Here is a 14,244-nt window from a genome sequence, read left to right as displayed (position 1 = left end):
CCGTCCTGTTTTCCGTTTCCCTTTCCCTCCCCCAAGACCTTCACTGGCTGTGGAGATGCAAGAACCAAAATCCCTTCTTCTTTGCTGTTGCTCAGGGAAGCTTATGTGGCATTTCAGTAAAATCTCTATATCCAAAGTGGCCCAAAATCTGCACGCAGCTTAGTTACACGATCCTTGCCTTGCATGCTTCGTCAAAACAAAAATATCAAGATGGCGCACGGCTTGGAAGTAAGACTCAGAAGGGGCCGTGCGATATCTCACAAGAGCCTCCAGAGGGCAGAAAGCAAGGCAGAGGGATTAAACTCTTTTGGCCCTGGGTTTTCCTCTGCCTTCCTTACTGCCCTCTAGGAAGGTTTCAGAAGGCATTTCTGGGGGTCTTTCTGCCTTTATGTGATTTTGCCTTTGAATGCAGACCAAGAACATAACCACTGACAAGCTCTGAGGAGAGAACAGAGACAATCTAGGGAATTTCAGGGTGGGTGGGTGGTAGATTCCCATGTATACAATTATTTTCTCTTATGGGCTTTGTAGTTAATAGACAGGTCCATGCACATCTGTCTGCAGTGAGCAGAAACTAAGCAGTTATGGATCCATAAGGGTCTTTATGGGAGATGGACTGATTAAGGGTGAGGATTTTCTGAATTAAAATCTGAAATTGGAATACAGAAAGGGGAGGTATGAGGAGGTCGGAGAAGTAAGTTAGAAGGAAATAAGGGTTTGAAATTATACTTGTTTTTTGTTGTCTGTGTTTGTTTGTATTATGGTGTTTGTTTATATAATTTGTGAAACTTTAATAAATATCTTATAAAAAAAAAGGGAGAAGGACTGTGAGAGAACTGCTCCCCAGGGGACCAGGCAGGTTCCAACTCAAGGAGCTGGTTTGCCCACCTCACATTATCCATTAAAACTTCCAGTCCTGACTCGCATTATTCCAGTCTCAGAATAATTATTTTATTTTATTATTTATACCCCACCCATCTGGCTTGGTTTCCCCAGCCACTCTGGGCAGCTTACAGTACATATAAAAACATAGTAAAACATCAAATATTAAAAACTTCCCAATATAGGGCTGCCTTCAGATGTCTCCAGAATGTTCTGTGGTTGTTTATCTGTTTGACATCTGATGGGAGGGCGTTCCACAGGAACCTACAGTGAATTCATTCTCATCTCATGCATGCGCAGTAGACATTGTAGTTCCCACGTCTAGTGACCCAACGGCACATCAAGGCAGCTGTCCCTCACAAACACAGAGCACTCTGCCAGCTTTGGTTTAAAGCTCACCTGCCCAACTCACAAGTAATTCAAGTGCGAGCATTAAGATCTTGGGACTATTCGCCCCACCCTCCAAAGACATTAGCGTGGGCTGTCCCTTCTCTCTGTCCCCTTCCCGCAATGGAACTTGTTCCCAAATAAATATGTTTAGAGCCACAGCCTTAAAGGAAATCCAGGTACTTCAAGCTGCTTCACAGAGGTCTGTCCCTCTCTGGACGACGGCAGCATCTCATGGAGGCTTGTGATGAATCAGCCACCACAAGAGCCACTTGCACACCACCCCCGACGCCATGCTTCCCTGTGGAGTCAGTTTACGTGTTAAGCTGCCAGACATCGAGCGTTGAGGAAGCATGCGATGAACACGCGTGTGTGCAAATTCCTTTGATCAGACACCTAGATTTCATTTATTGGTTTCTCAGAAGGAAAGATTCACTGCCAAGACAGCGTAGAGGCTGTCATTCGACACAACGGTTCGCGCCCAGATTCTGTATATGCAAATGCATATACAGTGGAACCTCGAGTTACGTACCATCCTCCTTGCAAATGCTTCGGGTAACAAGCTCCGCTCATCTGGAAGTACTTGCTCCTGGTAGCAAACTATGCCCCGGGGTGCAAGGAGGCCCCATTAGCAAAAGCACGGCCTCAGGTTAAGAACAGTTTCAGGTTAAGAATGGACCTCCGGAACGAATTAAGTTCATAACTGGAGGTACCACTTTATTATATCTACTCAGGTTTTGAACCTTCTTTCATATGGTGGTTCATGTGGTCAACTAAATCTGTTCTGACTAGACAACCAGGGGCATGTTACCCATACACACTAGTGGCGCCAAGGCACCAAGTTCTGGAGGGCGCCAGACGAGAGTCTGGGGAACACCGAACGAGCGCGCTGAGTGAGCGAGGGTGAGTGCACCATTCCTGCTGAGCGTCGACTCCATTTTTACCCTTTTAGCCTGCAGGCAACGAATTCTGCAGGGCACCAGAAGGCTAAAAGGGGAAAAACCGAGCTGACGCTCAGCGGGAGCGGCACACACATCTTCGCTCGGCGCAGGCCTGCTCGCTTGGTGTGCTCGCTTGCCCAACGCGTTGAGGTGGATCAGCTGGCCGCCCTTGCCCGCCTCTGCCATGCTGCGCCAAAGCAGCACCTACCCGGAGCCTTCGCCTGCCGTGGGGCAGGAAGCAGCCAGCTGAACCTCTTCCCTGCCGGAGAAGCCGCCCTCCAGCTGCTGAGGCTTCTTCCGCTTCTGCTGGTGTTTCCTCCCTAAATAAAGGGTTGACAAGTCCAGGAAATGGGGTGGGGTGGGGGCGCCGGAGGGATCTTTGCACCACGTGCCGGATACGCTTAAAACGGCCCTGTGGACAACCCATGTGCTTTGTCTGCACACTCACTTATTTCGCCCCCTTCCATAGACTAGAACCTCCAGCCAATCAGAATCTATTATTTCTCAGACCTTTCAAAATGATCCAGGCTCTGCCCAAAATTTTAAAAGCATTTACCTCTCTTTCTCTTCCCACTCATTCATCAGTTAAAGGCGGGTGGGGGACATTGTGTCGTTGGCGTTAGATCAAGGACTGCATGTTTAGCATGCAAACTATTAACTTTTGAGTAGGGCACACTTTGGGACGCGGGTGGCACTGTAGGTTAAACCACAGAGCCTAGGATTTGCCGATCAGAAGGTTGGCGGTTCGAATCCCCACAACACGGTGAGCTCCCATTGCTTGGTCCCTGCTCCTGCCAACCTAGCAGTTCAAAAGCACGTCAAAATGCAAGCAGATAAATAGGTACCGCTCTGGCGGGAAAGTAAACTGCGTTTCTGTGCGCTGTTCTGGTTCGCCAGAAGCGGCTTAGTCATGCTGGCCACATGACCCGGAAGCTGTACGCTGGCTCCCTTGCCCAATAAAGTGAGATGAGCGCCGCAACCCAAGTCATCCGCGACTGGACCTAATGGTCAGGGGTCCCTTTACCTTTACCTTGGGGCACACTTTTTAAGTAATAAAATAATAATAATACCCCAACCATCTGCTGGGTTTCCTCAGCCACTCTGGGTGACTTACAGCACATCTAAAACATAATAAAAACATCAAGCATTACAAACCTTCCAAAACAGGAGGTTTTTCCTATGGAATGGCACCAACATTAGGAGCGTAACAGCATTTGGCACATACAAGAACTTGAGCTCACAGCCTATGAGGAGAAAAACATATTCCTGTCCACTTTTGCCACATTTTCTATAACTCTTACCATGCCTCCCCATCGCTCACCTTTTTCCAAAAAGAGTCCGAGTTTGTTTTTCCAGGCATCTGCCCACTTTTCTGCCTCGGTCTCTGGGATCCCCTCCCTCATGTCACCTCAAACCCTTCTGCATGTTGCAAAATTAATCAGAATCCCACAAAATCTTGTGTGAAGAGAAGTCCTTCCTTCCCTGACTCTCCCTCCTTTCAGCTTCACTGGGTCTTCATAGCAGATTAAAAATGAGCCAGTTCTTTTTTGATTATGAAAGACAAAGTTTCTCGTTTTGCTAAAAATGCTGTGTGATCCCAGTGTTCACATAGCGGGGGCGCCCAGTGTTTTTTATCAGAGAGGCTGGCGGTTTTGTCCACACTAAAAATAGGCACCATGATGGAGAGTTGGGCTGCTTCTGCTCTTTACGTCGAGGCTAAGAGCTAGAATGGAGCAATTTGCGGGGGAAATGGAGTTAGGTTTTCAAAGTAGTCTGAGGCTCATGTGAAGTTAGGGAAAATACAACCCCACTTTTCTCCTGCTCTCACTGGAAATGGTTCCTTAAATGAGCATTCCTTTTAAAATAAAGAAATTAATTTCCTCTGCACGAAAGAGGCTCTCTGCTCCAGCTAACTCCATAGCTCCATATCAGCAGAGATCTGGACGCAGCAAATCTGAATTTCCTGGAAAGGAAACACGCCCATTTGCAGAAGGAAAAGCGAAAATGAAATCAACTCTCTCTCCCTGGGGCGGTGGTCTTGGCTGCTTCTGGAGGTAGTGGATCTCTGCGAGGAAGCCACTTGCCCCATCTGCCTGGACTATTTCCAGGATCCAGTGATCATCCCGGGGTGCGGGTACAACTTCTGCCGATCCTGCCTGACCCAGAATTGGGGGAAATCCGAGGGAGAGGCTTCCTGCCCTCAATGCAGGAAAACAGTGGAGCAAGGCAGCATCAGGGGAAACCAGCAGCTGGCAAATATTGTGGAAATAACCCAGAAATTCAGCCATCTGGGCGGAAAAATGGAGGCCAAAGGAAAGGGGAGAGTTTGTGAGAAGCACCAGGAGCCCCTGAAGCTGTTCTGCAAGGAGGATGAAGCCCCCATCTGTCTGGTTTGTGACAAAGCCAAGGAGCACGAAAACCATAAGGCAGTTCCTATAGAGGAGGCGTCCCTGGAGTACAAGGTAGGAAAACACTCTGGATCAGTGGCGTAGCATTCCTTGCTGGTGCCCGGGGCATGCCGAACCCCATGGAGACACGTTGTGCTGGTGGAGCGATCCCCAGTAACTGGGGCTAAGAGGGGGGGAATTGCGCCGCCTGCTTGGCCATGCAGTGGGGAGCTCGGTCAGCCAATGGGGCCGATGCTGCCCTGCTTTGAGGGGTGCAAGTCTCACAGCACACTGCGAGCCCAGCACCGCTTTCTGAGACTTGCAAAAGCCAGGGTTCCAGCCTGTTAGTCCTTCTCACCTGCCCTACAGATGGAAGACGTTGCGCAAAGGACGCAACAGCTCACGACAGGCACCCCCCAGGCTGGCCCATGCTACGCCTCTGCTCTGGATTTACTTGGAACAGCTGTAGACAAGCCAGGCCTGCAAGATCACAGAATCATAGTCGGAAGGGACGCAAGGGTCATCTAGTCCAACCCCCTGCAAGGCAGGAAGGATGCCAAGATACCCCTCTAGCAGGAGCGTTTGTGCAGCCTTGTGAGACTTCTGAAAACACTAGTTGATAAACGTTTATTCTTCTTTTCGAGGGATTAATTTCCCTCTGTGTCCCCCTGCAGCATATTGGAGTCACTCCCCACAGTTCTTCCTCTGGAAGCAGCTCCCAGTGAAGGCTCCTAGAACTGGAAGGTGGGGCAAGGCAGGGGGTAGGAATAAAGGGGAACCTCCGGAAGGACCCGGGAATGTGGGGCAGGGAGGAAGCATATGATTCAGTTGCCTGATATTACTAAAACGCTCGAAAAAGCAACCTAGCTGGGATTTTGTTTTCTTTTCAGGATCAGATCAGCAGATGCCTAGACAACGTGAGGAAGGAGAGAAAGAAAATTCTGATGTTTAAAGCAGATGCAGAAAAGGAAAGCCAAGACCTGCTTGTAAGCATCCCTGTTATTTGAAGTTGAAAAAGTGCTGTAGTCTTAAATCTCTCTAAAATGTCAGACATGCCCTTCCAAGTGAATTCTGATAACTGGTCTCTTCATCCTGCAACATTATGCCTGATAGTGGCCTGCTGTTTTCCTCCTCTTTCTCTTTTTGCTGCTGCAGAAGCAAATGAAAGCAGAGAAGGGGAAGTTGGTGGATGAGATCAGGCAAATGCACCAGTTTCTGGAAGAACAAGAGAAGCTTCTTCTGGCCCAGATGGAAGAGGTGGAGAAGGAGATTGCAAAGAAAAGAGAAGAGCACCTGGCCAGACTCTCCAGGGAACTTTCCGCTTTTGATAGTGCCATCCGGGAGATGGAGAAGAAGCTTCAGGAACCAGCGAGTGAACTCCTGCAGGTCAGGCCTCATCCTGATGCGAGAGGGTGGAGTGTGCTGCTTCAGACTACAGTGGTACCTCAGGTTACAGACACTTCAGGTTACAGAGTCCACTAACCCAGAAATAGTACCTTAGGTTAAGAATTTTGCTTCAGGCTGAGAACAGAACTCGTGCGGCGGCAGCGGGAGGCCCCATTAGCTAAAGTGGTGCTTCAGGTTAAGAACAGTTTCAGGTTAAGAACGGACCTCCGGAACGAATTAAGTACGTAACCTGAGGTACCCCTGTACAAGCATTTCTTAGTCCTTCCCCACATAAAAATACTGTTGTCAGAGAAACAAGCAGTACATGAATGCTAAAAGGTGTCAGCCCTGGCACAGGAGCCAACTCTGAGGGGCTGACGTCCCTTGACACCCCAATGAAATATTTGAGAGGACCAGCCCCCCCAATAATGGACATTTGTTTTGAAATGGGGTGTGTGTACTGCATCTTGTGATTGATTATGTGGGGTGGAGCTTACCTGCCCACCCCCCAATATTTTTACTACATCAAACCACAGGCCCTTTCTGTCCTGCTTCCTGTTCTTGCATTGGCCAACCAGAGGTCTCTGGGAAGCCCACAAGCCAATAGAACTCTGTATTCAATTAACCTTTACTCAGAGTAGACTATCTTAGGTTCATTAATTTCAGTGTGTCTGAGTAAAAGGTAGTTGAAAACAACCAATACTGTCTCCAACACAGGCATTCCAAATTGGCACTGCAACATCTTTTCATTCAGATGCTGTCTTGGGTCCAGCCAGAGAGGGGGTGACCTATTATTATTATTATTATTATTATTATTATTATTATTATTATTATTATCATCATCATCATCATTATTAAAATAAGTTTGTGTACCACCCAATACCCACAAGTCTCAGGGTGGTTCATAGGATATGATTGAGTGTGGGATGTACATAGCAGTGAACCGATTAGTTGTATGTGAACACGGAACCAGCATGCACTGCAGGGCAAAATGGCAAATCAGGGAGGTGGGATTGAATCTCTCCGGTGTTTGGGTGACTTGGTCAAAAGAGAAGAAAGGGACCTTTTATTCATCATCACTGGAGTGGCTGACTTTTGCCATCTGATGGTTATTCCAAATTACATGGCACTGCATATTTTATTGGGGGTCTTTTGTGCTTGGCTAACCTCTCACCACTTCAGCTGCTTAGTATTTATAACTGACCGCAGCACTCTGTGCAGAAATAGCTCCATGGATATCGTTTCCTTTCTTTCCTTCCAGGATATCAGAAGCTTCTTGCAGAGGTAAGTGATGGAAAAACCCCTTCCTTATTCTGATGCTACAAAAGTTCCTGTTTAACGGGTGAGAACCTCACTCTCCAGTTCCTCCTTCCAGAAATAGCTTAGGGCTCCATCGTCCATTTCACAAGGTTTAAATTTCACAAGATTGAGAGTAAGAAACTCACTCTCCAGTTCCTCCTTCCAGAGATAGCTTAGGACTCCATCGTCCATTTCACAAAATCACAGACAAAAATAGGGACACATTTTCATAGTCATTTGTAGCTATTGGTCTCATCTACAATCATGGGAAGGAAGCCATTCCTCATTCCCCTCCATTGAATATTTCTGAAGGCTCTTCTTTGTGATGGATTCATTTACTTTTTCTTTATAAGAGGGGCAAGGTGTGGAAAGTTTGACATCTGCAGAAACCAGGGACTTTCCTGGATTTACAAAAGCCATCCCAGTTTCTGATTTCATCCTGGAATTTTCCTTAGGACATCCCTATTTTTTATCAGAGAAACGTTGGAGGTTATGAAGTTATGTGGCTTCTGAGCCAATGAGATTAGTAGCTATGCAATCTTTAGAAGACATCTGAAGGCAGCTCTGTATAGGGAAGTTTTTAAATGTTTTACTAGTTTTTATATATGTTATATATGTTGGAAGCCACCCAGAGTGGCAAGGGCAACCCAGTCGGATGGGCAGGGTATAAATAATAATTTATTTATTTATTATTTACCTTCAATCTCATATTCATATATTTCCGTCAGTATATTTTGGAAGCAAGTGAGTGTCAGCTTTCCTTCAACTTGTTATGTGCTCTCTACATGCTCCCTTTTGCCATAGGAAAAAACCTATTCCTAAGTCTTCATGATATATATCCATCATGCCTTTATTGTCAGGATGAGACGCCTGCCTTCTCAGAAAGCTCCTTGCATTGGAAGGATGTTGGCTTGACTTTGTTCTTCTCCTCCCAGGTCTCAGGAGAAGGAGAACTTAGAGGATCCTCCTGTGGCTTTTCCTCCTGCCCTGAAGTGGAGGATCTGGGACTTCTGCGATATTAATCCCTTCCTGGAGGGAGTCATGGAAAAATTCAGAGGTAATAAAGAAGGGCTGAAAGGATTATTTAATGGATGTTTAGAAGTGTTCATGACAGGCTCCAAGTCATACGGATTATTAGCTATGCCAGGAAAAATGGAAGTTTATTTATTCTCTTTCAATATCTAGAAGCCATACTTTCACATGTGAAGACTCAGAGCTTATGCTGCTTTCTTTATGCAATCACAGCTTTACGCGGATCGCTATAAAATAGAGAGCGGGCAAGAAATTATCGTTTACTGGGCTCCGCCTCTGCCTTGTTTATTGGGCTCTGAGAGGCTCCATCAAGAACTTATGGGAACATGCCAAATCTCAGATGGAGTACAACCCTCACATAAGTTGCGAGTTGTCTGTAAAAAGTTGTACTTGACCTCTTCACATCTCTCAGCCAGGCCTTAGGTGCTTTCACGCATCTTACCCATTTCCCAAGTATCTTCACCTACACCCCACGACGGGGTGAGCTCCCGTTGCTCAGTCCCTGCTCCTGCCAACCTAGCAGTTTGAAAGCACGTCAAAAGTGCAAGTAGATAAATAGGTACAGCTCCGGTGGGAAGGTAAACGGTGTTTCCGTGCACTGCTCTGGTTCGCCAGAAGTGGCTTTGTCATGCTGGCCATATGACCCAGAAGCTGTACGCCGGCTCCCTCAGCCAATAAAGCGAGATGAGCGCCGCAACCCCAGAGTCGGCCACGACTGGACCTAATGATCAGGGGTCCCTTTATCTTTACCTTTAAACCACAGCCGTACCTTGGATCTCCAATGCCTTTGCTCCCAAACAAATTGACTCCCAACTCCTGCAGCCAATGAGAAACTGTGCTTTGGTTTCTGAACGTTTTGGAAGTCAAATGGTTTCTGAACGTTTTGGAAGTCAAATGGACTTCCGGAACGGATTCCATTTAACTTCCAAGGTATGACTGTACAATCTCATGAGTTTGTATTGTCATTACTAGATGAGTTATCAAGACAGTGGCAAGATGCTAAATCTCAGTTCTCTTTTCTCTTCCAGACACACTGAGATCTGGACTTCAGCAGCGAAAAGGTAAATGTCAGGGTTTAAAGGAGGAACAGTTTCAGGAGTGATGGAATCTGCTTCTCAAAAGACCAGGCTACTGTGGATCTTCTGTCCATCACCCCCCCCCCAGTCCAGTCCCCCTTTGCACTTTCCATGTCTCCTTTACAGTTTTTTGTCACTTTCAGGAAGTGATAAATTGTACTTAAGGTGTTATACTCTCCCAATTTTCTTGTCAGTGAGACGTTCAAAGAGGTTTCCTTTTGAAGGATATCATTGGAGGCTTATGACATTTCATCCTTTTTGAGTTTTTTATTTACCAGTATCATTAGATGACAGAGCTTAAACATTCACAACAGGCAAGTCCACAGACTGGCATCAGAGAGAGGCAGCCAGGACCAAGACCATGACATATTCTCAGCCAATAGAGCCCAAACTCCACTCCCTCTTTCTCCTCCTCTGCCATACACTCAAACATTAATTTTTATTCTTTTTTTTATAATAAATTTTTATTAAAGTTTTTTAAACACACACAAAAACACAGACAAACACATACAAGTACAATTTCAAATCCTTATTTTCTTAACATTTTCCCCTGACTTCCCCTCACCTCCCCTTCCTGTATTCCAATTCCAATAATCAACTCAGCAAGTTCTTATCCCCAACTTTACCTTATTATTACTGTATTTACCGTAATTCATCTTAAATAATTGATTTTAACTTAAAAGCCCCAATTTAGACAACAATACACATTCTTTACACCCTTTTCTAAAGTCGACCCAAATTCCCTTCCACGAATTTCCCAATTTTTATATTAAGTAGAAAACAAACCAAAAGAAACAACAACATATTATTATACACCCTTTGGATTCCCCAACTCTCATCCCCCCCTTTCCCGGTTTCAATCCCCAACAAATGTCCAACAGTCTATCAATTCTCAGCCCGGAGATCTCACATCCAAGGCCCTCAATTCTCTCTCAGTCCTCTTTATATCTCCTCAGCAGGCTCTCTCACGGATCACTCCCGGGTCCCGGGGGGTTGCGCTTCAACTTTTAAAATCAACTCTTATCCTCCAGCAAAATTACTTGTACTGCCAAGTCGTGAAATTAATAGCTTTTAAAAAGAAAGTTCTCTCGACCTTAATTATCTAATTCTTGCTTAATTTATCTACAGGAGGGGGAGGCGGACTTCCTTTTAGCGGCTCCCCCGATCGTGCCTAATTCAAAAAAAAAAATTTAGTTCCAATTTCCGTACTACTCACGGGTTGTTACTTTTTAAAATCCAAATTGTTCAAGAAAGAAGTCAGCGCTCTCCGGCCATGGCTTGCGGCTTCACTCCGTAGGAGAAGCGGTCTACTCTCAGCACCACGCTGCTCCCCATCCCCCGTTCCGTAGCCTTTAAAAAGGCTCCTTCGCAGGTCGGGGGGCGTAATTGGTGCCCGCCAAGTCACCAGGTCCACAGGCTTCAGCGCCTGTGGTTTTTAGGGGCCCCCGCGTTGCCGCCGCGGCAAGACCCGTCTTCTACAGAGCCGATTCCCTCCAGAGCTCGGAGGGAATCCGCCATTAGCCGATCGCGCTAACCCGGAAGTCCCATTAATTTTTATTCTTGACAGGCTCCTGATAACATCGTCTTTAGCTAGTACTTTTTTTTTCTTGGTGGGGGGACGTGACTCCGGATACCTTCTAGCTATTTTTTTGCTATTTAGCCAGAAATCTCTGTGACAACAATAACAAGAGACCTGGCAATTTTCCTAAGCTGTTTTTTACGTATGTGAGGAGCAGAGGAGAGAAAGATGAGTCATATAGCCTATCTGGTGTGGGGAGCCAGGATGGCGTCTTTGCATTGAAGGTGAGAGTGGGAAAGGCACTTCCCAGGTGTTACCGGGTTTGGCTTTAATAAAGTAATTTAAATACAGTCATACCTCGGGTTACAGATGCTTGAGGTTGTGCATTTTCGGGTTGCACACTGCGCTGAACCTGAAAGTACTGGAACCACTAAATTGTGCTTTGCGCATGTGCAGAAGCGCCGAATTGCAACCCACACGTGCACAAACGCTGTGCTGCAGGTTGCGAACGCTGCAGGTTGCGAATGTGCCTCCCGCACGGATCACGTTCGCAACCCGAGCGTCCACTGTAGTTAAAGAGACTTCTACTGTATCTCTCCCTTTATCCTGGGAGCCCAGGGTGGGTTGCATTAAAACAAGTCATAGCAAAAGGAAACAATATCAACAATGTAACATATGTCAATTTAAAAGACAGAAGTATCAATTTTCTGCTTCACTCCTAACAAACCAATTTAAGTTTGTTCTTGGTTGACCGCTCACGTCAATAATTCCAAGCAGGACATTTTAGACAGGGAGTATCAATCAGAGGACAGAAATACATTTTTATGTATTGTTCTTTTTATAAACTACCTGGAAAGATGGGGCATAACATGCTTTAAATATGTAACTGAAAATTGAGAGCTCCTGCTCTCAGTTTTACCTGGCATGTCCAGCATGGTCTGTCATGTGATGTGAGGTAAAAGATTAAGATGTGAATGAGAGTCCCTGCTTTGACTCCCTTCTGCCATGAACTGTGGGGGGTGGGGGTGGCCTTAGACAAGCCACTGTCTCTCAGCCTCAGTCCTCCCATCTGAAAAATGGGCATGCTAAGCTTGACTTAACTTACAGGGTCAGGTTCTATATAGATAATGTGTGAACCCTTGAAAGAACTGCAAATATTTCAAGAATCATTAAGAACTTGATGAACATCCCTCTCTCTCGAATACAGAGCTATGGAGTCCCTGTTCATTTCAGAGGGGATGCTGTTTCTGTCATGTGCCTAAGGAAAAGTCAGCTTCCCAGTTGACATCGTTTCTCTTCTCTTTCCTCCTCTGCCCCCACAGAAAACATAACTTTGGATCCAGACACAGCAAATCCCTACCTCATCCTGTCCATGGATCGAAAGAGTGTGCGAAGGGGAGACGTCTATCAAGACCTGCCAGACAACCCTGAGAGATTTGACAGATATAACTATGTGCTGGGATGTGAGGGTTTCACAGCAGGCCGACATTTCTGGGAAGTCATTGTGAGAAGAGGGGAGGAATGGGGGGTGGGGGTGGCCAGAAAGTCTGTGAAGAGGAAGGGTCTTCTCTCTTCTGGTCCTGGGGAAGGGATCTGGTGTTTGGGGAAGTGGGGCGGTGGGTACCAGTACTTTGTTCCAAAAGAGGAGCCCAAGTGGATCCGAGTCACCCTGAACTGTGAAGGGGGACGGGTGTCCTTTTACGATGCTGAGAGAGCAGTCCTCCTCCACTCATTCTCGGCAGCCTCCTTCTCAGGAGAGACCCTCCAGCCCTTCTTTTATGTGGCTGCCACAGGCCACCTGACAATCTCTGAGTGTAGAGACAGACAAGCTTCCCAGTTCACTGCTAAGTATGCTTCTCAGTGCCAGCAATCCTAAATCAGCAGAGCGATGCGCAACATCAGACCGCTTCAGGAGCTCTGACCCAGACAACGAAGGCAGTAACTCACAGAGGCAATTAAGCACAGACAGAAATATTTCACTACCGGGTCATAAAAGCTTAATGGCTCCCATTTACAGAGTTCGCCTCACTAAGAGTTTCTTCCTTAGAGTTTCCCAGGTTTTGCTTTTTGCGACCCACAATGCCCTACTCTTCCCTCTCTGTCAGCTTGCCAGATAAATGCATACTAAACACAGTTTTCATACAGCTGCTGTAAGAACAGAAGCAGCTCCTCTCACAGATGCGGCCTTGACGAAAGATAAACATCCAGCTTTCTGACAGCTTCTAGCAGTTTTCGGAATCTTCTGGAATCTTCAAGATCATTCAGTTAGTTCTGGAAAGAATGAAAGCTCACCCTCACCCCAACAACTCATCGCCATGATGACATTTCAGTCGTCTCAATCAAAATCCCTTTCCTTCAATTTATGTGGCGATTCGGCAAAATCTCCCTATTCAAAGAGATCCAAAATTTGCGTGTGACTCACTTATGTATTAACAGCCTTGGGCACTTTGTTGAAACAAACAAAAAATAGAAAGAAGGGGGAGACTGCGGGGTGGGACACTGTCAGAAGGGGCCGTGTGACATGCCTGAACTAATGTGGAAATATGTTTCATGTGTTAACATCTTTGATTTTATTAAAGATACGGCTACTATTTGCTCCTTTGTTATTTCAGGCTTAATAGTATAATGGCCCCATCTATCCCACATGACACTTCCTGCAAGGATATAAACAGGGTGACTGATATCCCATCTGATCCCCACAGCAATAGGGCTGCCACTGTCCCCAGTTTGTTACTTAAACATTTCAATTCATGTCAAGCGGATGGGGGTGTCACACATCATCATCATCATCATAATTTATTATTTATACCCCGCCCATCTGGCTGGGTTTCCCCAGCCACTCTGGGCAGCTTCCAACAAAACACTAAAATACAATAACCTATTAAACGTTAAAAGCTTCCCTAAACAGGGCTGCCTTCAGATGTCTTCTAAAAGTTTGGTAGTTGTTTTTCTCTTTGATATCTGGTGGGAGGGCGGGTGCCACTACCGAGAAGGCCCTCTGCCTGGTTCCCTGTAACTTGGCTTCTCGCAGCGAGGGAAACCGCCAGAAGGCCCTCGGTGCTGGATGATATGGGGAGACACTTCATTTCCACATTTCTGCCACCCAAATGGTGATTCTCAAATGGGAAGAGGAAGTGAAGGCAGCATGTCTTTCTAATCCCTTTTGAGATCTATGGAGCGAAGAGGAAGAAGAAGAAAAAGAAGAGAAGAGTTTGGACTTGATATCCCGCCTTTCACTCCCCTTAAGGAGTCTCAAAATTAAAGCTACAGCCCCGGGCCCACCTCTCTGGGAGTAAGTCCCTTTGAACTTAATGGGTAGACATAGGAGTGCCTAT

At 46.3% G+C, this 14,244-nt stretch overlaps 2 protein-coding genes across 2 annotated transcripts in view; both read left to right on the top strand.

Annotated features, from left to right (window-relative positions):
• Positions 1 to 210: 210 nt before the first annotated feature.
• On the top strand, positions 211 to 13,486 carry LOC310699264 (E3 ubiquitin-protein ligase TRIM11-like; the record flags this gene model as incomplete). The annotated part of the gene is made up of 9 exons (XM_083486887.1): positions 211 to 228; positions 2,229 to 2,436; positions 4,182 to 4,672; positions 5,488 to 5,583; positions 5,753 to 5,983; positions 7,245 to 7,267; positions 8,218 to 8,339; positions 9,343 to 9,375; positions 12,232 to 13,486. 9 exons carry the CDS (start codon positions 211 to 213, stop codon positions 12,783 to 12,785), a joined length of 1,776 nt encoding a protein of 591 aa, XP_083343013.1. The 3' UTR covers positions 12,786 to 13,486.
• Positions 12,232 to 14,244, top strand: part of LOC310699263 (uncharacterized protein) — a 50,132-nt gene continuing 48,119 nt past the window's right edge. The window contains exon 1 of the mRNA XM_083486886.1: positions 12,232 to 13,582. The gene's annotated coding sequence lies outside the window, so the exon portion shown is untranslated. The remainder of the gene's footprint in view (positions 13,583 to 14,244) is intronic.

Source organism: Podarcis liolepis (assembly GCF_965112155.1).
Source record: "Podarcis liolepis genome assembly, chromosome: 2".
Taxonomy (NCBI): Eukaryota; Metazoa; Chordata; class Lepidosauria; order Squamata; family Lacertidae; genus Podarcis; species Podarcis liolepis.
Note: the sequence above shows the minus strand (reverse complement) of the source record. Positions and strands in the feature narration are given on the sequence as shown.